Here is a 22850-nt window from a genome sequence, read left to right as displayed (position 1 = left end):
GTGATTTGCTGCAGCGGTCATGGGGCAAGTTGAGCGGCTTTGGAGGAGACTAGTTTCAAAATTTGACACCAATTCTGGTATGTGATGCTTGTTACTGAATGGAAGTCGCCCCTAAACCCGCATGACAACAAGGAATATACAAGACTGTTGTCTGTTGATAGTTGCTTGTTATCATGTGATATGATCTTCGGCACTCGCATTAGGGTCTTATTATTTCCTTGTTATAGTTATAAGAGTTTTGTTATCAAGGTGAAGAGGGCCATGGACAAAACAATGACCCACGAAAACGCGCAACACTGGGCACAGCCAAATGCCTCTTGAAGTAGTTACTCGGGGTTTCGAACCAGCCACATCATGACAGCGACGTAGACTTAGAGGTTTTCGGGCGCCAATATGAGTCTCATTTGAGTCATTTCTACGGCATGAGCTAGTGCCCAGTAGGCCCTTTCGTGTTTTACCACTTTGCTATTTTGCGATTCTGCCACTTTGTGTATTCGATCATGTAAGATTACGAGTGCTAGTCCAAATCAGGTTAGTCTATTTTGTTCCATGATCTATAATGCACCTCACCGTCGCAGACCTCTTCCCCTCTTCACCAATCTCCCACTCTCCCTCCGTGCGGGTCAGTTCGCTAACCACATCGCACCAAGGGCGCTCTCGTTTCCGTCAAAGACGTCCTGGAGGTCGCGCTCGAAATCGTCGTCCTGCTGGGAATGATCAAGAATCTCGCCAGGAAGATCTTCAACGCTATCAGGGATCTGTTCCAGATGATCTGGAGGAATCGACAACAGCAATGGGAGGAGAGTACTCGGCGTTTTTGGGGCCAATGGGTTCTCTCTCTTACTATCCTCTGGAGCTTCCTTCAATCAATTTCTATTGAAAAGCAGCAAACCCTTTTTATAAAATCATCTTCTACAATAAACAAAATAACCAAACTAAACTAAATACACAAAAACTATCACTTTTTCAATCCTTTTTACTTGCTAGACGAGACCGAGTTCGACGTGCTGGAGGTGTACCGACATCTGTAGGTTCCAATCGCTTCTGAGTTGACCTTATCTGCTGCGGTCGTACAGACTCGGACACAGGTGTAGAAGTAGGTGTAGAAGTAGGTGTAGAAGTAGGTGTAGAAGTAGGTGTAGAAGTAGGCGCAGAAGCAGATTTAGAGACTTGCTGCTTTTGCTGAGTCGATTTCTTTGATCGAGTCCTCTGTAATTGTACAGACTTAGGGGCAGACGTAGGAATCGACGCAAGAATTGACGCAGCGGTAGGCATCGGCACAGGCGCAGGAATTGGTGCAGGCTCCCAATTCAAAGGCCAAATAAACTGAGGACCAGCTGCCCGCTCTTTTAGCGCCATTGGCACTTCCTTTGCCTGTTGTACGACCTCTGCTTTGCTATAGAAGCAGAGGATAGATCAAATGGCTCCCCTTCAGGTGGTGGTTTACCATAAATAATGACATCAGGATGGAATAAAGGCTCACCTCCATCATCAGAGTCACCTCGAGCAACTGCATCATCAATTCTTTGTATATGTGCCCTCATCTCTGCCTCAGTCATGAAGTATTTGCCATGCGTACGAGGACGAAATGGATGTTCACGAGGTTTGGCAAGAGTTTCAATATCAATAGCCACTGGCTCAGAGGCGTCAAGATCAATGATTGATACCTCTGACTCTGGAGCAATTGGTGCCTGTGGCTCAGGAGCATCTGGTGCTTGTGGCTCAGGAGCAATTGGTGTCTCCAATTTCAAAGCAATTGGCGATGCAGGTCCTGGAGAAATAGGATCTGATTTGATCTCTATCGTACGAGGCTTCTTGTCAAGAATGACATAGATCTTAGCACGTTTCTCTCGCTCCACATAATCAAATTGTGTATACACCCTTCATACGTTGAAGATCTTGTTTACGTCGTTGTAATAAATCAGGACGCATCAATCGATAAACATCAAACAAACTTTTACCGGGCACTGAATAGATATCCTTGTCTTCGAATATGTGTGACGATCAGGACTCAGGCGTCACATGATGGGTGGTGAGTGCGGCTGATACGAGAGCTGTGAGAACCTGTGACTTGAGGAGGAAGAGATAAAAAGCCTTCTGTGGATTCTTTCTTGTTCTCTTTCTCTTCTTTTCCCATAGCTATTGTTTCGTCTAAATGCACTCTTTTGTTTAAAGATCTGGCTGGTAACAATATGTTCCTGAAGATGGACTTTTCCGAAGCCTTCAATTCGACCAGTTCCAAGCTCTGATTCAAGAATAGTAGTGATTTGTTCGATTTCAGCTTCTTGGCTTTGATGGTCATCTTTTCGACGTCGAAATCCAAGATGAAGTCGTATTCTTTGGACCGTACGATGACCAATTTGAATCCCTTCATTGCAGAGGACTTGGTGGATATGATAATCGTCAAGACCTACTTGGAAAAGTAAGGTTTGGATCCGTTTTTGAATTTCCAGGTTTCCAATTGTCTTTGGAGGTGCATTTTTAGCAATGCCCCATGCTTTGAGGCGCTTCCTCATCGTACGAGGAGCGATTTTGATGGTATTGTTGGCAGGTCTACTGCCTGCTTGTCTCAGACGAAGGGCAGGTTGTTGCAATTGCTTGCACAGGGATCGGATTCCGATTGCTCTGATGTTTGTTCGTTGTTGTTCATGTCTCTCTAAGGGGTTCAGGTGGAAGGCTGGGTAGAGAGACCTCAAAGGTCCAGTGGAGGACTACAAGTCTAGGACATGCCGTTGTTTCTTTCGATTTTTCAAAGACTGCCAGTGTTGTTTGTACTATGGCCACGTGATGTATCTTAGTCAGCAGTCAGGCGGAAGGCTGCTACCCAGCCTTCCACCTGAACCCCTTAGAGAGACAAGAACAACAACGAACAAACATCAGAGCAATCGGAATCCGATCCCTGTGCAAGCAATTGCAACAACCTGCCCTTCGTCTGAGACAAGCAGGCAGTAGACCTGCCAACAGGTATAGTCTTCTTGTAATTTTGTACAAAGCTGTTGTATTGTTGCTCCATTGGTAAAAAATGCGATGATCTCATCCCTTGTGAGACTGAATATCAATATTTGACGAGGCATGATGGTGTAGAAACAGTGTAGAAACAGTGTAGAAACAGTGTAGAAACAGTGGAGATGAGAGGGGTAAATCAATAATAGTTAAAAAACAGTAATTTATAAAATGGTAAACGTTTGAAACAGCGGTGAGAAAAGCGGTGTAATATGCAGAGAAGCAATGTAGTAAAACACGAAAGGGCCTACTGGGCACTAGGTCATGCCGTACATTTCCTTCGGCTCTATTTGCACTCCAATCTGTTGTATCCGAGAGGGTCAGAGACTTTCCTACCCTTTTAGGATCTCCACTTTACATCCTTCAGCGCTCAATAGGACCAGTGTCAGCTGCTGCTTTTCGCTTCCGACTGGCTCATTTGGCTCCCCTATGGGTAAGGAGATGTGCGAAAATGTTTGCAGCATCCTCACGATAGTGTATGAAACCTCCATCTGGGCGAAGTCTTCCCCCAAACATTGGCGGGGTCCACCACTGAAGGGAAAGAAGCCCCAGCCAATATTAGCAAGTTCACCGCTCTCCCATCGCTCAGGACGGAATTCGTATGCATCATGTCCGTAAATGTTCTTTTTTCTTGAATTCACATACTGTGAAAAAACAACCAGTTCACCTTTTCTTACCAACATGGGCTTATCTCCATCTGGGCCGCCTCCCGTTGGTAGAATGGTAGTCCGCACCGCTTCGCGGTTATTAAGCGGAACAGGAGGATATAGACGAAGACCTGAAGCGGAATATTAATGAATCACTCCGTAAATCCCAATCATACAAATAAATTTGAACTCACTTTCTTTGATGACACAAGCAAGGTATGGCATTCTCCTGATTTGCTCCCTACTTGGTATGGAGCCACCTCCCATGACGGAAGCAATCTCTCCACGCAGACGTTCCATGACATGCGTGTGACGGACTAGTAGGCGCTAATGTATGGATATCACACATTACGCTTACGCATTCCTAGGCTCCTAGCGCTCCCTGCGCGAAACCCCATTTTGGGCATGTTGGTGCCTGGATGCCTTATTTATGAACGGCAGAAAAGATATGATCCCTGAAATAATAGCGGTATATGGGGCGGTGAAGAATCAGGCATTCGGGCGTAAATATCCACCCAAAATGGGGGTTTCGCACAGGGAGCGCTAGGACTGCGTACTATCATACTATGCCTAAACAAGTGGAGAAAGCGCTATAGGACTGCGTACTATGCCGAAACAAGTGGAGAAAGCCACAAGCTTATCACCACCTCCGTTCCAGTCGCCGCTCATGAATCGCGCTATGTAAGCGTTTCTGGCATGGGCCCTTCTAGTTTTATTAACGATGAGATCCCCCAATCCAACAACCCTCGAATCAAGTGCTTGGCTGCGGATTTCCCGTTATTAAACATCCCCTCCCCCGCCTCCCCACTTCTCATATCAAGTACCCTTCTTCATTTGCTGCCAGATCTATCATAAATACCTCCCCGTGACATCTGGACCGATCATAAGCTAGACTTCCATGATGCCGCTGGGTCTTCATGTGCTTTATTCGCACGTTCTCAGCGGGACGCTTTTGGATCAGAATAGTGATGGTGTCGAGTAAGAAAAGCCTGTAATATCACCTTGGCCTATTGTATCACTGACAAGGAGTTGGATAGTATCGTCGCAGTCCACGGCTTGGGCGAGAACTCAACAGAGGCTTGGACACACCATGAAACGGGTACTTTATGGCTCAGAGACCTTCTGCCACGACGTATCCATAACGCACGAGTGCTCACCTTTGATTATGATTCTAGCCCTTCTTTCTTCACTGGACCAGACTTCATGGACAAAGTTCAGAGCCATGCGACTACCCTAGTGGCAGACTTGGAGGGCGAGAGGAACTTGGGAAATGCTTCTAGGAGACCTTTAATTTTTGTCTGCCACGGACTCGGGGGCATCATCGTCAAAAGTGCGCTCGTTCATTCAGCAAGCCGGACATCTCATTTTACTTCACACCTCAATGCTATATATGTTTCGACCTTCGCGATCCTGTTCTTTGGAACGCCACATGATCACATCGACGTTGGAAAATGGCTTACTCTGTTTACATCGACCACGACAGCTCATCAGCCAAAGAGAGAACTTAGTATACCAAACGACAGTACTGCTCATCCCATTACCGTGCATACCTTGGAGGTTGTCACGAACCAATTTGCTCCACTCATGAAGAAGGTCCATATGTACCTTTTTTGGGAAGGGGTAAGAACACAGCTCGTGAACGGCGCAGATTTTATGGTGGACCCATCGTCTGCTGCTCCTCATATGTTTGACGCAGAGAGATGTGGAATTCTGGATTCCAACCATTCAGAGATGACCAAATTCTGCCAATCCGACTCTGCATATCGGACAGTCATATCGGCGCTTTTGAAATATTGCCACTCGGCGCCAGCAATTGTTGCATACCGATGGAAAGAAGCAATGGAACATTTGATGCGCATGCGAAGGAGCGAAGCTTCAGAATTAACTGGTCTGTTGCTTGAAATCCCGGACAAAATCCCATTTTCCACGGAAAGCAAGAATGACGCCGTTGATGTCGCTTCGGAAAATGAACATTTCAACCCCCCATGCACTGTTTCCATGGATTTTATAGGCCAAGAGCACATTATGGAAGCACTCCAGAAAGCTTTCAATCCAGAAGAACAGACATTGTTGTCGATCAAACAGCAAAAACGATTTGTCGTCTATGGGATTGGTGGTTCTGGAAAGACACAGATATCTGCCAAATATGCTCAGAACAACCGTCAATGGTGAGAAAGTGAGCACGAACATATTGGTGTCTAATTACTGACATATGATGTTCAGCTATTGGGCAATTTTTACCATCGACGCATCTTCCCCCCAAACTGCAAAGCAATCATTCTGCAAGATCGGACGAATAGGTGGTCTCGAAGCCACCGAGGATGCTGGCAAACACTTTCTCTCACAAACCCGGAAGACCTGGCTGCTCATCATCGACAACGCAGACAAGCCTGATCTAAACTTTGAAAGCCTTATAATACCTGGTGAAAGAGGCCATATCCTTGTAACCACACGAAATCCCAGCCTTCGAAGGAAAGGCAACGTCGGGAATGTGGAGGTCAAAGGACTTAGAGAAAGAGAAGCTTTCCAGCTTCTGATGAAAGTTGCAGATATTCGCCAGCCCTGGGATTTGCCTACAGAAACATCAGGAAATGAGATTACCAAGGCTCTAGGCTATCTAGCCCTCGCAGTCATTCAAGCGGGCAACTCGATCTACAACAAAATCTGCAACCTGAAAGAATATCTTACGTTCTACCGACGCTTTCTAGCACACCGGCAGAGAAGAAAGACCTGGCAAAATAGTGGAGAGTCCGTCGAGCGTAATGCCGAGAATGATGATATCTACTCCACATTTGATTTTTCTTTCCAAAACATCGCGTCCAGTAATACGACTCCCAGCCAAGACGCAGTGGAAGTTCTCAACATCGTGAGCTTCTATCACTTTGATAATATACGAATCGAGATTTTCGAAAGAGGTATGAGTCTCGAGCGAAGCCATCTTCTTCAACCTCCAATTGCACCACTTCAAGCAGGGTTTGTGAATGCTCTTATCAGTCGCTTGAGACCACCTCGGGCACTTCCCAGAATCCTCAAACAAAGTGCAGAGGATATGCATCCGTTATGCATTAGGGAAGCTCTTCGCGAGTTGTATGCATCTTCATTGATAACATACGGATCTGACGAACGAAGCTTCTCATTACACCCTTTGGTGCATGCCTGGGCAAGAGACCGCATACCCCCAAAAGAGAGGAGTCTTTGGGCGATGGTTTCCTTTCACACACTCATGGCATCCATCCCACTCCCTCCAATGGAGTCGAGGGAGCCTGATTTGAGCTTCCGGAGGAGTTTGATTCCCCACCTCAACGAATGCCTAGATGCCTGTCCTATGGAGTTCAGAGAGTTCTACGGCCTAAGAATTGGAAGATATCGCCGATTTATGTTGTTGTTCCAGCCCACTCTAGTGTTCTCATTTCGAGAAATGATCCAAAATGCCGCTAAGTGCGGGATTTTGTATGCCGAGACAGGCGACTTTTCGAAATCTGCATATTATCTCTTTCTGGCCAAGGAGGCGCTCGTCAAGCTTGTCGGGCCTCACGACGCGAAAACAACGGCCGCCATGTTGGGCTTAGCCGGCGTCCTCTGGGGCTTGGGGCGATTAAGGGAAGCCATAGCTTTGCAAGAACAGGTTGCCAAGTCTCGGCAGCAAGTCTTAGGACCAAATCACCGTGAAACACTGCTGGCAATGGATTCGCTCGGTCAATCTTTTTGGCTCAACGGACAGTACTGTGAAGCTCTCCAACTTCAGCAACAAACTGCAGAGAACATGCGAATTCATCTTGGCGAAAGAGATGAAAACACACTCAAGGCGTTAGATAACTTGGGCGTCACATTAGGCTCTTGGCACCGCTACACAGAGAGCAGAGACATTCATCAGAAAGTATTGGCAATTCGAAAACAAACTCGGGACGAGAGCGACTTGGTGGTCCTCGAAACGAAGAATAATCTGGCAATGGCCCTGCTTGATTTGAAAGAACTCGGCGACGCAAAATCCCTGATGGAAGAGGTCTATAATGGCCGCAAGGCGCAGATGGGCAAGGAACATCCTTACACACTGTGGGCGCTATGTTATTTGGCGAAGATATATACGGAAGAGGGGGAGTTACAAAAGGCTGAACATATTTTGGTTGAGGGAATCGCCGCTGGCAAACGGAGCCTTGGTGAGGATCATCTTGGGGTTTTGATGGGCTGTGGAGAGCTTGCTCGAGCTTATTCTCGTCAAGGGCGTCTCGATGAAGCTCTGGCACTGACGCTGGCGACTGTCGATAAGGTCAAGCTTTCTCGAGGCATTGAGCACCCTGATTACGCTACTGGGATGTGGAGTTTAGGTCAGTTATGGGAGAAAAAGCAGAACCAGGCCAAGGCAATCAATGCCTATCGAATCGCTTTGGAAGCTACGGAAAAGAGGTTAACAGCAGAGCATCCGCTCTACAAGATTATCTCAGACCGCATCGTACTCCTGACAGAAAGACATCACTGCAATGACTACAAAGAGGCCGCTGTAGCAATGATCCAGTCATAACCTGACTGTCATTGAGGAGCTGCCGATAAAACGATTACGGCCTTTGCAGACCAAAGCCAACCGCAAAGGGAGAAGCGTCAAAAATCAGTTCAACTGAAGACTGTCATAGTGAGACTTTCTTAATGAGCGCGAATTTTTCGATATGGCCGCCTCACTTTGCAACCTTTCAACACACATATTGCAGACGGACTCTACGCAACCAGCCGGCAATGTGGATAGCCAAACCACTATACTTCCTCAACGTCCCTCCAAACATTCGACTTGTTAATGGCAGGATTATTGACATGAGAACGGAATACACCGATTTCTCAAATTCTCAACAGACGGTGGAAGGAAGATTTATTTCATTGGCCTCTGTCACAACCCTCGTCCAAATCTTAGCAACACTTGGCTTATGGACGCTGAGACCATCACCATCTTTGCTTGGGGAAAAGCGAATTTGATTGAATTGCTAGAAGAAGTGCAAGAAGCATATCTCAAACGCAAGGGCAATCGAGTAGCATTTATCGCGGCCTGAAGTCGCAAAATATGCTCCGCTGGGCCTTGAGCTCCTCAAAGCCTCCCCGCTCGCTTCAACTTTAGCGCTCGCTCCAGAGACCAAGAGTGAAGTTCTTTCTGGTATTGAAAGCTTTGTTAGTCCAGAGTCAACAGACTGGTATAGGTCATGCGGAATACCGTACCGGTGTGGTTCCTTGTTTCATGGATGGTCCCCCGGATCGGGAAAGTCAAGCATGTGTGTTGTGATTGCTGGCCTGCCCTGTTTGGATATCTAGACCATCAGCCTGAAAACACCCAAAGTCGACGAAGACAATCTGTCTCGGCTTTTGCAACAGCTTCCAAGCCACTAATGAGCGCTATGTTCTGAACGGTAATATTATAGTATCCCAAACTACTAGTCGGCCGGCATGATAGGACTGAGTCCTCGTTTGCCTATCCTCAACTTGCTCTTACATTTTGCTGGGTTCTTCGGCTGCGTGTCTATGTTTTGATAGGGATTGAATCGTTGTTTCCATCAGAGTCAAATTCCATTGTACTATTTACTTAATTGACGAAAGCCATTCAAAAGTTAGTTTGTACCTTTTCTGTACATTCATAACTTATACAAGACTCAACCCTCCCTCCCCCCCCCCCGCCCCGGGCCGCAGGCCCGGCGAGAGCCGAATCACCCAAGTAACATGTTCAGCGCGCACCTGTAAGTGTTAATTATACACCAAAAGTGAATGGATGTGTACAGCACCTTTCTAAATGAAAGATCAACAAAGATATTCTGACCAGTTGACTGTATCTACTTGTAAACTTGTAGACCCACTTGCATAGCGTACTCACCTAGTAAATACTTCACTTACACCCGATGGGTCTTGCGAGTAGGATGCGATGATACCTGAGTAGAGGCACGTGTATATGACAAGCATATATATCTCATCGCCAACCTATCGACAGCAACAAAATTGAGGCCAGCCCGGGCCACGGGCGCGAGCGGCGGCGAGCACCAAATCGGGACCCCGACGATGCTGCCGGATGACTTCGCGTTTGAGCCCCCACCGGGCACATCAAATGTAACATGGCTTGGAATTGAGATTCTCGTTGGTCACTAGTGATTTAGTCTATCGTTACTCACTAAGACTCTCGTATAAAACTGACAGAGCTCTGCTACCTAGTGTGACTCAAACTCAGGTGAGTCAGTCATCGTACTGCGTATACCTTATAACCTACTAGGTAGCCCCATACCCAAAGCCCAAATTGAATCTCAATTCCTTACCACATCCACAATCCACCAAAATGACACTCTGCGAAGGAATAGAACTCTACAAATCCAAGCGTCTCCTCTACCGAGCCGCAGAGAACAACGAAGAAGACAAAACCTTCCTCCAACATGACCTTTTCAAAGACAACGCCTGCCAGCTACTGGGCAGCGCCCGTCTACGACGCCCAGCCCACGCCGGCTCCGCCGAAGATGCCGTCAAATCATTCCAAAGCGTTCTCCTCGGGGTCATAATATGTCTCCGTCCTGACACAGCCACCAACTCAGAAGGACCAGAATCCCCCGACACACCCGCCCAGAAAAACAAGCCGGTCCCAATCGGCTTCGTGAGTCTCTCCCAGCAGGGGCCGGAATTCGCGCATCATCGCAGTGCAACATTGGCGATATCGCTTAGGGGCGGTTATCGTGGTCAGGGGTACGGCGGCGAAGCTATTAATTGGGCGTTGGATTGGGCGTTTGAGCAGGCTGGTTTGCATAGGGTTGGTCTAACTGCTTTTTCGTTCAATCATCGTGCTTTGCATTTGTATAAGAAGCTTGGGTTTGTGGAGGAGGGTCGTGAGCGTGAGGCTGTACAGCATTTCCGTGTTTGGCATGATATTGTCATACTTGGGATGTTGGAGAGTGAGTGGGAGAAATTGAGGGGCTTTACCCCGGAGGCGACAGTGGTAACTCCTTCTTTTTCTTCGGAGCTGGGGAGTGAATGATTCCTAGAGTGACTGTCTTTACGACGCGTCGTCTCTTATTCAATGTTGTTATGTCCGTTTGCCGATGTATCAAGACACTCGAGCCCAGTACCACTATCTCATTCTGCTTTCGCGTGATTTCTCGAGATGTCTACAGTCTCACTGTTTATTAGGGCTCACTTGGAAGATATGACACTGCCTGGACATAGTCGTTCCCCCTGCACAGACAGACCGAATACCCGAGAATGATATTTAGGGGTCAAGCTCTCTCTACTGAGTCGGGGAGTAGAGTATTAACACTCATAAGATAGATCTACATCTATAGATTCCGACTATGATGACAAGAATGTATTATTTGCATTAGATCCTGCAATATACGTTAAATCTAGACTCTGCCTCACAATTCTGCCCAGAGTCCAAGCACCCCAAATAGGAAATATGCGCGCCGATCATCCCTCGGCTATGGGGAAATTCTGGGGGAAGAGCGGGGAAATTGGCCGATCTTACCTCTCCGCACTCTCTAATACCTCTCTACTTTGGCATCAACGCCTCAGATCTACGAGCCTGCTACTATTCTGCGCTGAAGTCGTCGTCTCTCCGATGTCCCACCCGCGCACCCGCGCACCTGAGATCATGGCCCCAAGGGTCTGCGACCGCTGCAGCCTGAGTAAAGACAAAAGCGTCACTGCCGATGGCAGTCCAGCCTGCGCGAGATGTGCTCGCCTGAAGAAATTAGGCTACACATCTCGTCGGAACAAGCGCATCAAACACCTCTCCGCTGTCCAAGCCCATCCATACAGGGAAATGCGGGCTTTAAGCATCGAACCTCAGCAGCGCGACATGTCCGAGACAAGCGAGAGCGATGCGTCATCTTCTGGGCACAGTCAAAGTACGCCTTCCAGCTCGCCGGGCGGAGTTGTTGAGTCATGGTCACCGACAAGTCACGACGCGGTGATCGTATCGCCAGAGAAATTGCTCGCTGCGCCCACCACTTTCCAGACCACGTCGGACGCGTTTCTTACCGTTCTGGACGTGGAAAAGTTCTCGGTTATTCATTTACCTTTTATGCTGGGAGCCAGCTTCATTCCTGAAGCCCAGAAGACGGTTTTTGCTATTCTCAAATTATCTGCTCCGGTCCTGACCGAGGGGTACCTGGCGTTCCTAGGGCTGATGACAAATTACCAACAGTCGCTTGTCATCCGCCGAGATGAACCTGATATGTACAAAGCGGCGAAGGGACTGCAACGACTGAGAGATGTGAAGATCTCACACGCATATGATGCAGCTTGTGCTCTTTTCCTCGGCCAGACGATGTACGTGTTCAATGTACTCACAGCACCATATTCAAACACGGCCCACTCCATCGTTCGGAGTGCGCTCATGTCCACCAAACAATGGCTTCCAAAATTGGTTCAGGCTCCTATTATGGATACGATCACCATGACTCCTATCCTGATCGACACGGTTGAGTGTTTAGTGCATCGTGAGGTCCCTATAATACGACTAGATAATCAGCATCGCATCATCGTCGATCGCTATGCCGGTCTTTGCGCCACACTCCTTCCTCATTTATATGATATCTGCGAGTGGAGCAATGCCGCGAAAAGGGAATCTCCCACCGCCGAATCCGAACCAGACTCGGCGATCCATGACCGACTGGATGAGATTGAGGAGACAATCCGACGCTGGAGACCCCGAACGCCTACACAGTTATTCGACAACTACGGCCGGAACGCCGTTCTAGCCATGGCGACACAAGCAAATGTCTATCGCCTGGCCGCTTTATTGGTCATTCACCGACTCCGGTATCCGCTGGGCGTCGAGGACGAAACAGCACAGATACATGCAAATGGTATATTCTCCGAACTGGCCTTCTTTGCCAAACAAGCGGTCAAAGAAACAAGCGCTTTGCCCGTGGTATTTCCTCTGACAATGGCTATGCTCGAAATCGAAGGGCCTGGCGAGGAGTTGCTCGAGCGACTGTCCTCTTTCACTGTGCAAAATGTGAGTGCGGTACGCCTCCAGGAGTTTGTGAAGTTGGTTCGTGCATCGAGGAAGTCTGGGTTCCAGGGCATTTGGTTTGATCTGGTTGACACACATCTCCATGTTGCGATGCCGCCGTAGCGCGCGCCATTGATTTTTATAGCAATTTATTCTTCGATGTATAATACTATTGTGGGCTTGGCGATGGCTGGTTTCATGGGACTGGGTGTAACTTTTCGTTTATAATGCTTGCGGCTTCTATGTTCATTTTTCATCGACGATAGTTACTTTACACGATATTGGCGTTATGATCAGAGATAATCTAAGAAATGCCAGTATATCAAATTAGAGAAGACACGTTACATGGCTAGGAAAGTTGTACTGTGTTGTCCACAAACATGCAATGAGGTGGCAACCTGAGACCTAGGGCTCCCCGGCTCTCTCGGCACCTTAGACCAGAACAATTGTATCGGGTAGGGCGGGTACCCCAGGCCCAAACAAGGCTACCTGACCAGGGGTTCAGAGCTGACAGGCTGGAATAATGTCATGCCTCTCTACCCAGTCAATATTTGCGCCTCAAATACCAAGGGCCAACAGAATCTTGTCAATAATCGCCGAATTTTCTAGGTCCCTTGGCCTAAGCTTGATCGGCTAAGGATATTCAGGGTGCGATATGAACAAGCGAAGGCGCAGTTATTAGTCTAGCTCACTGGGATTATCCACGTCTATGATTGGCGGGGCTACCTACTAGAGTGCGCGCGCTTATGTACATACAGTGCTCCGTAGTTAGACTGATGATGGTGGTTGTTTCAAAATGAAGCCACAGACAAGGATGCTCTACCCAGCCTTCCACCTGAACCCCTTAGAGAGACATGAACAACAAAGAGACACAATCGGAATCCGATCCCTACGCAAGCAATTGCAACAACCTGCCCTTCGTCTGAGACAAGCAGGCAGTAGACCTGCCAACACCACTCGATATTAGAAGCGCTTAATGATTCATAGGACATATATTAAGGTTGAAGTATGGAGCTGTGTTATCATCAAATCCACTTTTCCCGAACTCAAAACCAGCCTTATATACATTGACCCACAATATGGGACACTCATGCCAGTTGATACTACTCACAATTCCATATTTCGTCACCCTTGCCCACTCCTACAACTTCAGTACGCTTGCTACTGTGTATCCCTCCGCAAACTTGGAATGCTCCGCGACATCACCGCACAATGGCACCCAATCGGACCAATGTGGCCATCAAGGATGGGTCAGTGAGCCACATGGAAGGGGAACCATCGGCATCGTATGGAGCTGCTGCTTTACTATGTTTGCTTGTTCATGGTCAACCCTGTGTCTCAATGTGCCCGGGCCGGAAGACTCGAGAATCAAAGTCTTTAAGCGAAAAGTCTTACTGACAGCCCTAGCCCTTCTGGGGCCCCGAATTCATTTTCCAAATTGCACTGTCCCAATACCAGTCCGCGGCTCAGTCGGTGGTGGATTTCAAAGAACTCAAACACACCGAATGGACAATGACGCATGCATTCTATGCCGACATGGGTGGATTTCATTTGAAAGCCAGAGGCTCGGAGCCCTTCCCAATCAACGCAAAGCAGCTTCATCATTTGGTTCTGAATAAATACGTGGAGATGCCGACGACTACCAAGAGAACCATCGAAGACAAGAATAAGGTCGACGCGATGCTGCGATTCATCACTGTGGCTCAGTGTCTCTGGTTTCTTATCACTACCCTGGGACGACTACAAATGCATTTGCCTATCACAACAGGCGAGCTCACCACGGTGGCATTCATCCTCTGCAGTCTACCAACAAATTTGTGCTGGATCTCTAAGCCCGCCGACGTGAAGACCTCCGAAATCATTGAGACGAGCAAAACTATCGAAGAGTTATGGCAAGAAAACAACGTAGATAAAGTCAAAGCGAAGCATTACTTCACACCGATGGACTACGTGGATCGCGAAGAGAGAGAGTGGGCTTGGTCTATATATTGGTCCAACTGGGTCAATATCCTCCGCAATATGCGTATCGTCATTATTCATCAAAAGAGGCCAATTACTCGATTCCAAAATACCCGGGTTGCTAAGCTTACAACATTGTCTTATGCCTTGTTCCTACTCGTGACAGCCATATATGGGGGCATATTCATGTTTGGCTGGGATTATGAATTCCCTACCCGCGTCGAACAGATTCTGTGGAGAGTCTCATCCACTGTCGTTCTGGCCTGCACGGGCTTCTTCTGGGCAATCGGTTGGATCGCCTTCACGTTGTACCCGAATTATATTCGACCATACCTCAAAGCTCGGGAATGGGGAAGGAGCATCCTGTCAATTGGTGAAATGGATCCGTTCGCACACCCGGCATTGATCCGTTTCAGCAAAATCGCGGAACATATGGCCAAGTGCATCAGAAATAACTCATTCAACCAAGACCCAGCTATGCATGTTCCGTTGAAAGCGATTCTCCCGATTTACGTGGCTGGTGTGCTATATTGCTTTTCTCGTGCTTACATCTTCCTCCAGGATATTATCCAACTTCGATCACTCCCGGCAGAGATATTTAGCGATGTTGGATGGTTCAACTCCTGGCCTCATGTGTGAATACGTTGGTTGTTTTGTCTACAGCTTCTTGATTGGACTGACTTTAGCCTCATGTGTGAGATACTGACTTGTGTGCGATATAACTTGTGTCCGTTATGACTTGTGTGAGATATGACTTATGTGTGATACTGACTTGATTTTATGTGTTCTGCAAAGCGTTATGTGATTGATATACAGATTCAATTTGGAGTCTAGTTCGTTTTCAGACATTTGCGTCGAGGCGAAACAGCCCCGCTCCCCAAACATTTGTACATGTTCTTGTAATCGAAGGAAAGTATCATAGCACAAAACCATTGAAACAAAAACAAAAAAGGAAACGCAATGATCGAAATCATGGCACTCGTATAAAAGTGAGAAGGTACATAAGTGAATGCTCATTGCACTTTCTTGGGCTCCAAGGGATGACCCGCGGAGTTTGGCTTCGTAGCCCGAATTGCCATATAACGATGAATGTGGAAGTATCGATAGCCGACAATGGCAGCCACAGTATTGACAAAGTGTCTCTCAAGGCCAAACAGCCTGATAACGAGATAAGGAACGTATGCCAGAATGAAGAAAAGCCGCATCAGGGGCTTCACGTTCTGCGTGAAATCCCTCACCTTTATATCGGTAAATCCAGCATCTTCAACCAGCGATAGCAAAGCGTCTGATTCGAACTCTGCATTGGCAGGCATCGCCGCATATTCATTAACCTGGCGGAAAAGCCTCGAAGCCTCGGGCGCATCCTTTGGGGTTGTGTGTGCATATTCAAACATCACGAGCGAGCCACCGGGCTTCAAGACGCGGAAAAATCCATCGAGCACTGCTTTCGCATCTGTCGCATGCACTATCGTCTCCATGGTGTACACTCCGTCCAGAGACTCGGTCGGAAATCCCTCCAAGTGGTGGTAATCGCCTCTGCTGACCGTGACGGAGTTCTCGAGCCCGGCTTCGATGACGTTCTTTTGAGCCCGGATAACGTGTCGTTCGGTCACGTCGAACGCCTTGACCTTCAGGTTGCGACTGGCCATGTTGATTGCAACGTAGCCATTGCCACAGCCAGCATCGAGGACGGTGGAACCGGCGGGTAGATCCAAGCATTCGAAGAGGCGGTCTTCCATATTGCGAAGCGCCTTGCTGATTGGGAATGGCCACCAGGTGCCAGGCTCGTAGTATCCAAAGTGTCGAGTGCCGCCTAAGATGAGGCGATACCCAATTCTAGATTCCAGGGAGGCATAGTAGGCCTGTAGAGCCGGGTTTTTGTTGATTAGAGGTCTGGTATCTTCGCTTGTCATGGTGAAGTTGAGGCCAGCTATATCGAACTAGGCAACAGGGGTTATGAAAGCGCTAAGAAGTTGGATGTCGGAGCTCGTGAAAGGGAACGTTTGCTTGCGCCACCGTCTTACCGCCTTTATCTTTCGCTAATAGAGACCTCAGGAGACAAAAAAAGCAAAAGGGGGGGGGGGGGAGGGAAATGTGATGTGATTGTTCGTGCAGGAGGCTAAGCACGGCTAAGCACCAATTGAGGGGGCTGGCCGCTGGCGGCATCACCCGAACCGGTCTAGCAGAATCAGCATTCTAAAGGCACATGCTCGACAAGACGATACCTTTATTATGGAGGCTTCATATCCTTATCTTATTGATCTTTGATATAATAATATAACTATTACTTCTATGTTTATTTTGACTTCGGGGATCCTCGTGCCTACCCGCAGGGCCGCACCCCACCAGATACCCGTCCACGGGTCCACGGATCTTATGTGGGCGGAGCCATGGGTACATGCATGGATAGATCTCAATGCAATGACAAGGCACCACATCATACTTGTTGAGCTATCGTCATTCGAGCATACCAAGCCATCCTCAACAATTATAACTAATCAATCGGCATCGTGTACGGAGTAGAACAGACACGTTACTCTGTGAAGATGTCTGGCTCCACGACTTCCCCGCGACGCGGATCAATTATGTTTGCCTTTGGCATTTCGACTCGGGTTTGCTATACGCTCATTGGTCGATGACATTTTAATTTGCCATAGAATTAAACACCTTACACCAGATCAGACGTGGCACCTGTCGCAGTCGGATTATTGAGGCAATTCGTCGGGAATCGGGATAACCTTGCCAGTTGGCGGGAAACTCGCCAGTTGGCGGGTGTCCACTAAGGATGAGCATACCGTTGCCTAAGTTCCTGATACAACCCCGGGGGATGCAAAGCAACGGATTGAGGACCAGTCACCTCCTTTGCTTGGCCTCTTCGGCTTTTGTGAACAAAACCCAACTGAATGTGACTTCACTTACCAGAATGCGCCCGGCTTTGCGACTTGGGATAAGAAGAAGAAAGTCTACAGGCGGATACTGACAACTGGACAGAAGACTTTTGTTGATATCTAATTCAGAAAGGTACTGTACACATGTCCTAACAAAACATAGACACGCAACCGAAGATCCAAGCAGATTGTAAGAGATAGCCGAGGAAAAACAAACGAGGACCCAGTGTTCTAGAGGAAAGAACAACGAGGAAACAAGAAAGAAGAATGAGAAAATAGAAAACCGAAAAGAGAAGAACCACCGATTCCTCCAACATGATAGGTACAGACATCAGCTCAGCAGGCGTTTGAAGCCTCTACTGGAACTGAGCCGCAGACACCGCCACCTACGCCGCTGTATAAGCGCCAGGGGCCAAAATGCCGTTACTAACTAATCTTGATGCCTTAATGCCTGACTTTGGCCTGACTTTGGCCTGATTGTGCCTAGGAGCCTGAGTTTTTGGCCTAGGAGCCTGAATTACGACGGGCAGAAAAATAGGGCTGTCTGAATTACGATTACACCTGACTTAATAAGCGAGGTACCATAACTACCTACTTTTGCTAGCTAGCTGTCCAGCCATAAAAATGAAGCCTTTTTATCCCATACAAACGCATACATCTCCAAGTTCAAAGGTGGTTTACTCTCCATGTGCGAAATGAAGCCTTTTTGTCCCATACAAACGCATACATCTCTAGTTACGGGAAAATGCATGGTCGGTTTGTCTGGGTGAATTTAGAATTAACCTATGGTTGGAATTAACATAAAATACTGTAAGGGATTAGCTTGTAAAGGTTTCATTAGCTATTAGAGCATCGAGGTTTACCTGTGCATTATTCCGTGCCGGAGAGAGAGCGCTGGTAAACCACCTTCAAAAATGGAGATACATGCATTTGTATGGGACAAAAAGGCTTTATTTTCACACATGACGAGTAAACCACCTTCGAATTGGAGATGTATGCATTTGTATGGGACAAAAAGGCTTCAGTCTCACACATGGAGAGTAAACCACCTTCGAAACTGGAGATGCATGCATTTGTATGGGACAAAAAGCTTCAATTTTACAAGCATCTGATTACAATTTACATTACATTGTACAGTGCGGTGTAAAAGGCGGTCAGGGGCCTGGCCAAAATTTCAGGCTCCTAGGCCAAATCAGGCCAAAGTCAGGCATTAAGGCATCAAGATTAGTTAGAAACGGCATTTTGGCCCCTGGCGCTTATACAGCGGCGTAGCCACCCCTAACGGGAACCCGTGAGTGCCGTCGACTTCCTCATGTAGTCCGGGGTTAGGTCAACCTCCGCCTGCTTCTTCCCATGACCAGCCACATGAGCTGGCTTCGGTCTCGCAGGCTCCTTCCCCTCTAGATGGAAGTTAGTATCAACTATCAAGTCAAGACAGGTTGAGGATATCAACTTACCGATCACTTTAAGGGGAGAGCCCTCATACTTCTCCCGGCCATCCCGACGCCTAGCCTTAAGCTTGGACCTCACACACTTGATGAAACGGATGAAACTGAGAAATATGTGAGTTTCGTCTTCGTCAAACGGGAAATGGTTGACTTACCAGAGACAGCCCACCGCGAGGGCGAGCACAGCCACCAGTGATACGTAGATCAAGCCGACGACTATCAGTCCTGTCTCTGCGTCGGCTTCGCTATCCCTTTCTTCTCGAGAAAGGAGGGCATTGTCAGAGCCTGGGATGGGAGCCATGACAATGTTTGGTAACAGTATTTGGTAAAGAGAGGAGATAAAAAAGTAGTTGGTAATAGGTTTTGGTGAAGGTGAAGGTGAAGGTGAAGGTGAAGGCGAGCAAAGATAGATGTAGATGGGAAAATAAAGATCAAGGCTGAGGGCAAATCGAGGGGACTATATAGATTAGGTATGAGGGTTCCGTCGCCTGTTTTGGTGTCGGAAGCTGAGAAATGATGATTGATGGATGATGTTCTCATTAACCATACAGCCGAGAGAGAAACGGACCTCATATACTACCAACCATGGGAACCACCGGGGGAAATCGATATGATTCGATCCCAAGGGTTTGCTTATAGGTGCCATCCATCTTTTTGCTTCGAAAATATCTCTAATTGCTGCAATCTTGATGTGAGTCAGAAGCTTTCCGCTGCTTTAGGAATCGGAACCCAACTGATGGTGACAGAAGCATGACAGAAACAAAGTATAAAAATTAGGGCTTTCATAGACCTTGCGGCGCTCCTCCTGCTTGATAGCCCGCTTAGCCTACTCCTCGTAATCAGTAGATCATCAGCGGTGATCTACATCCTTCTCAAGTTTACATGCAGCACGTCCATTGTACTCAAGACACATTCAGCCTGCCTCGTTGGTACTAATTGTCATGTGTTATAATCAGGTCTTGGTTATATAGGCTCCCCATCACTAGGCACCCAGCAGGTGCTGAGTCGAGGCCAGCTATGACATGAAGCAACCACCTCCTTATATACAATTTTGAGTCTAAGCAAGGTTATACTCCCTCACCAACTTCTCCGCGCAAGTCGCACCGGTAACATAGGCAGCAGCCTGGAGATGCGCATTCACCAACACAGGTATAACCGCCATATCAGCCACCCGCAGATTTTCAATACCAATGAGCCTGAAATCCGGGTCCACAACCGCATCCTCATCACCCTTCTTGCCCATCTTCACCGTGCCGCACATGTGCCAGCTCGACAACATATTCTGGCGCCAGTACTCAAGCAGATCCTCATCGGAATCGCTCTTCGGCATCGCCAGCGCAGCAACATTGTCTTTGGTATATCTCTCATGCTTAGCAAGACGGAACACATCCCGCAAAGTTTCGATCGCGACCCGACGGTCGAACGGATGCTCCAGGAACCTAGGGTTGAAAGACAGCGGGGTGTCAGGATCGGACGATTGCAAAGTGACTTCTCCGCGGGTCTGCGCGTTGAACAAGAAGAGGGTTAGACAGGAGTAGCTCATTGCCTCGGCGGGGAAATCCGGGATGAACCAGTGGACGGGGAAGTGGGTGAGGAGCTCGTAGTGCGGCACGGTTTCTTGCAGAAGATACTTCTGTTCGTCTGCGGGGAGGGCCTTGAACTCCGGTGTGGAGGTGAGTTGCTCGGTCAATTTGAAAAAGCCGATGCCCATCTCGCAGGCGAATTTGGCCCACGGCCCTGTGCCGTCTTCTTGCCATTGCTTCTGGGCGGCCTCCATGGCGGCTTTGTCGCCGTAGAAGGCTTTGCGGTCTGTGCTGGTATCTGCGCGGGTGTTGACCATTGTCACGAAGCAGTGGTCGCGGAGTCCCTGGCCGACGCCGGGGACATCTTGCACCACGGGGATGTTGTGTTGCTGGAGTTGGGCGGCTGGACCAATGCCGGAGTGCATTAGGATACGGGGATCATTGAGCGTGCCTGCGCACAGGATGACTTCCTTGGTGGCGTGGTCTGTTGACTACTGTCAGTATATGGTCAACTGATTAGGGGGTTATGTCTTTACATTTTCTGCCGTTCGACTCAACGCCAACGGCCTTCTTGCCCTCCAAGAGGACACGCTGTACAGGAGCATCAGTGACAATAGTCAGGTTGTCGAGTTTCTCGCTGATCAGATCGCCGGCGGTCGATCGCAAGCCCTTGTGCGCGGAGTTAATCAACACGGCCATGCCGATCGGATTCCCCGAGTTATGATCCGGGTTCAAAGGGAATCCAGCGTCTTCGCAAACATCCAACAATTCCGTCACATCCCTCTCCCACTCCCTTGCAAAGCCTACATGCAGCGGGCCCTCACTTCCATGGTCTTCAGGTTTTGGATTCGCATATTTCTTATCCATCCCCTCCGGCATTTCTCCATGGAAGGTCTCCAGATTCTTTAATCTCCGCTGAATATTCGCCCACGCAAAGTCATCATCACCGGTAATTCTCGCCCACTCCTGGTAATCATCGCGTGCGCCGACAGTGTATACACCGAAGTTGATGGCGCTGGATCCGCCTACGCAGCGGCCACGACTATAATCGATCTCGCGATTGTTGCAGTCTGGCTGCGGGGTAGTTTTGTACCCCCAATTCATGGATTTGTCCTGGAAAGTGAGCCATCGCTGTCCGTCCACGCGGAGATTGCGATCTTCGTTGAGATCGCCCGCTTCCAGGAGGAGTATGCGAGGCTTTGCGGCGGCCTTGGCGAGGCCGGCGGCGAGAGCGCTGCCAGAGGGGCCACCTGTGAGATGTATTAGAGGATGTGATTCGGTCTATTTTCTTACTTGGAGGATTTACTCACTCCCGACGACAATGAAATCGAAGGTGGACATGTTATAATGAGCTGATGATAGCCCTATGGGAAACGACGAGAGGATATGCGAATCGAACAATGCGTTTTAGAAGGAAGAAGAGAGAGAATAAATACTTCCTCGGAGGGGTCCGTCGGGTCCGAGGGGAAAAAGGAGCTGAATTGAGAGGTCGTATGAGTGCATTAGGGTACACAACTATTGAACTATATGCAGCTACTGAGCGGTGGAGCTGGAGTTTAGTGTCCCACCCAGATCGCCAGGCTGACACCAGCTGAACGACTTACACTTTCACACCATCGGACAGTTTCAGAGACCTCCTGGAATCCCATTGCCGAGGTGCATGATTATGCCAAGAACTCAAAGAAGAAGGGTAAAGCATTTCAACTGGATCAAAGGCGGAAGGGAAGAGAAAGGCTGGGAGATGAGGTATTGATAGAGCTTGGCATGAATCATGATCATTGATCCATCACATCCCTGAGATCGGGTGGATCGGCCTGAGATCCACCCTGGCTTATCTTATCTGGGCAAATCACCTGACTCGTGACACGATTGTTTTCACGATTGTTCTGCCGACCTTTTGGCGCGCTAAACCTAATCGGTAGCTTCTCTGATGGGGCCGGCTGAGGAACTGTGGTAACAGGATACTGATGAGGCCGACAGTGCTAGGTGTATACACATTGGGAAAGAAAAGACAGGTAAGTAGATTTCCATAACCTAAAGCCCAGCTGTACTTGAACCTAGAGCATATCCAAAATTCCAAATGCAGACTTGTACGGAATCTAAAATGTTTCCAATACCATAAATATACCCGGGGACAGGTGTAAAACAGATGAATAGCTATGTATATTGATATATTGATACCTGTAGTTTGTAAAAAATTGATTTTATCATCATCATCATGGATGCCAGAGATATTTGGCAACAAACCAGGCAAAAACTCTCCGAGACCTAAACGGGAAGGGGGGCCCTTCCTAAGTTCCTTCTACTGTACTCATTGCTCTACCCACTTTCATCTTTATGGTGGACTCCACCGTCCACTCCACCATCCACTCCATCGCTCTGAATACTCCAACCATAACCCTACCCATCTGGCGCTC

At 48.2% G+C, this 22850-nt stretch overlaps 9 protein-coding genes across 9 annotated transcripts; 4 read left to right on the top strand and 5 right to left on the bottom strand.

Moving 5' to 3' along the window:
- Nucleotides 1-623: 623 nt before the first annotated feature.
- Nucleotides 624-1359, bottom strand: N7515_005883 (uncharacterized protein; the record flags this gene model as incomplete). Its single annotated transcript, XM_056666627.1, has 2 exons — nt 624-772; nt 1020-1359. The coding sequence occupies 2 exons, from the start codon at nt 1357-1359 to the stop codon at nt 624-626; spliced, it is 489 nt and encodes a 162-aa protein (XP_056520223.1).
- Nucleotides 1360-3335: 1976 nt separating this feature from the next.
- On the bottom strand, nt 3336-4057 carry N7515_005882 (uncharacterized protein; the record flags this gene model as incomplete). Its single annotated transcript, XM_056666626.1, has 4 exons — nt 3336-3626; nt 3681-3781; nt 3845-3967; nt 4009-4057. 4 exons carry the CDS (start codon nt 4055-4057, stop codon nt 3336-3338), a joined length of 564 nt encoding a protein of 187 aa, XP_056520222.1.
- Nucleotides 4058-4551: 494 nt separating this feature from the next.
- On the top strand, nt 4552-8169 carry N7515_005881 (uncharacterized protein; the record flags this gene model as incomplete). The annotated part of the gene is made up of 3 exons (XM_056666625.1): nt 4552-4628; nt 4688-5818; nt 5874-8169. The coding sequence occupies 3 exons, from the start codon at nt 4552-4554 to the stop codon at nt 8167-8169; spliced, it is 3504 nt and encodes a 1167-aa protein (XP_056520221.1).
- A 1779-nt stretch (nt 8170-9948) lies between these two features.
- On the top strand, nt 9949-10635 carry N7515_005880 (GNAT family N-acetyltransferase; the record flags this gene model as incomplete). The annotated part of the gene is made up of 1 exon (XM_056666624.1): nt 9949-10635. One exon carries the CDS (start codon nt 9949-9951, stop codon nt 10633-10635), a length of 687 nt encoding a protein of 228 aa, XP_056520220.1.
- A 417-nt stretch (nt 10636-11052) lies between these two features.
- Nucleotides 11053-12738, top strand: N7515_005879 (uncharacterized protein; the record flags this gene model as incomplete). Its single annotated transcript, XM_056666623.1, has 1 exon — nt 11053-12738. One exon carries the CDS (start codon nt 11053-11055, stop codon nt 12736-12738), a length of 1686 nt encoding a protein of 561 aa, XP_056520219.1.
- A 1089-nt stretch (nt 12739-13827) lies between these two features.
- On the top strand, nt 13828-15213 carry N7515_005878 (uncharacterized protein; the record flags this gene model as incomplete). The annotated part of the gene is made up of 2 exons (XM_056666622.1): nt 13828-13869; nt 14023-15213. The coding sequence occupies 2 exons, from the start codon at nt 13828-13830 to the stop codon at nt 15211-15213; spliced, it is 1233 nt and encodes a 410-aa protein (XP_056520218.1).
- A 374-nt stretch (nt 15214-15587) lies between these two features.
- Nucleotides 15588-16487, bottom strand: N7515_005877 (class I SAM-dependent methyltransferase; the record flags this gene model as incomplete). Its single annotated transcript, XM_056666621.1, has 1 exon — nt 15588-16487. One exon carries the CDS (start codon nt 16485-16487, stop codon nt 15588-15590), a length of 900 nt encoding a protein of 299 aa, XP_056520217.1.
- A 2253-nt stretch (nt 16488-18740) lies between these two features.
- Nucleotides 18741-19211, bottom strand: N7515_005876 (uncharacterized protein; the record flags this gene model as incomplete). The annotated part of the gene is made up of 3 exons (XM_056666620.1): nt 18741-18862; nt 18920-19014; nt 19066-19211. The coding sequence occupies 3 exons, from the start codon at nt 19209-19211 to the stop codon at nt 18741-18743; spliced, it is 363 nt and encodes a 120-aa protein (XP_056520216.1).
- Nucleotides 19212-19967: 756 nt separating this feature from the next.
- Nucleotides 19968-21774, bottom strand: N7515_005875 (GMC family oxidoreductase; the record flags this gene model as incomplete). The annotated part of the gene is made up of 3 exons (XM_056666619.1): nt 19968-20917; nt 20970-21683; nt 21744-21774. 3 exons carry the CDS (start codon nt 21772-21774, stop codon nt 19968-19970), a joined length of 1695 nt encoding a protein of 564 aa, XP_056520215.1.
- Nucleotides 21775-22850: the final 1076 nt, after the last annotated feature.

This window comes from Penicillium bovifimosum (genome assembly GCF_028826915.1).
Source record: "Penicillium bovifimosum strain IBT 22155 chromosome Unknown utg000005l_segment0_segment0, whole genome shotgun sequence".
NCBI classification, from domain to species: domain Eukaryota; kingdom Fungi; phylum Ascomycota; class Eurotiomycetes; order Eurotiales; family Aspergillaceae; genus Penicillium; species Penicillium bovifimosum.
This window is presented reverse-complemented; position numbering and strand designations above follow the sequence as displayed.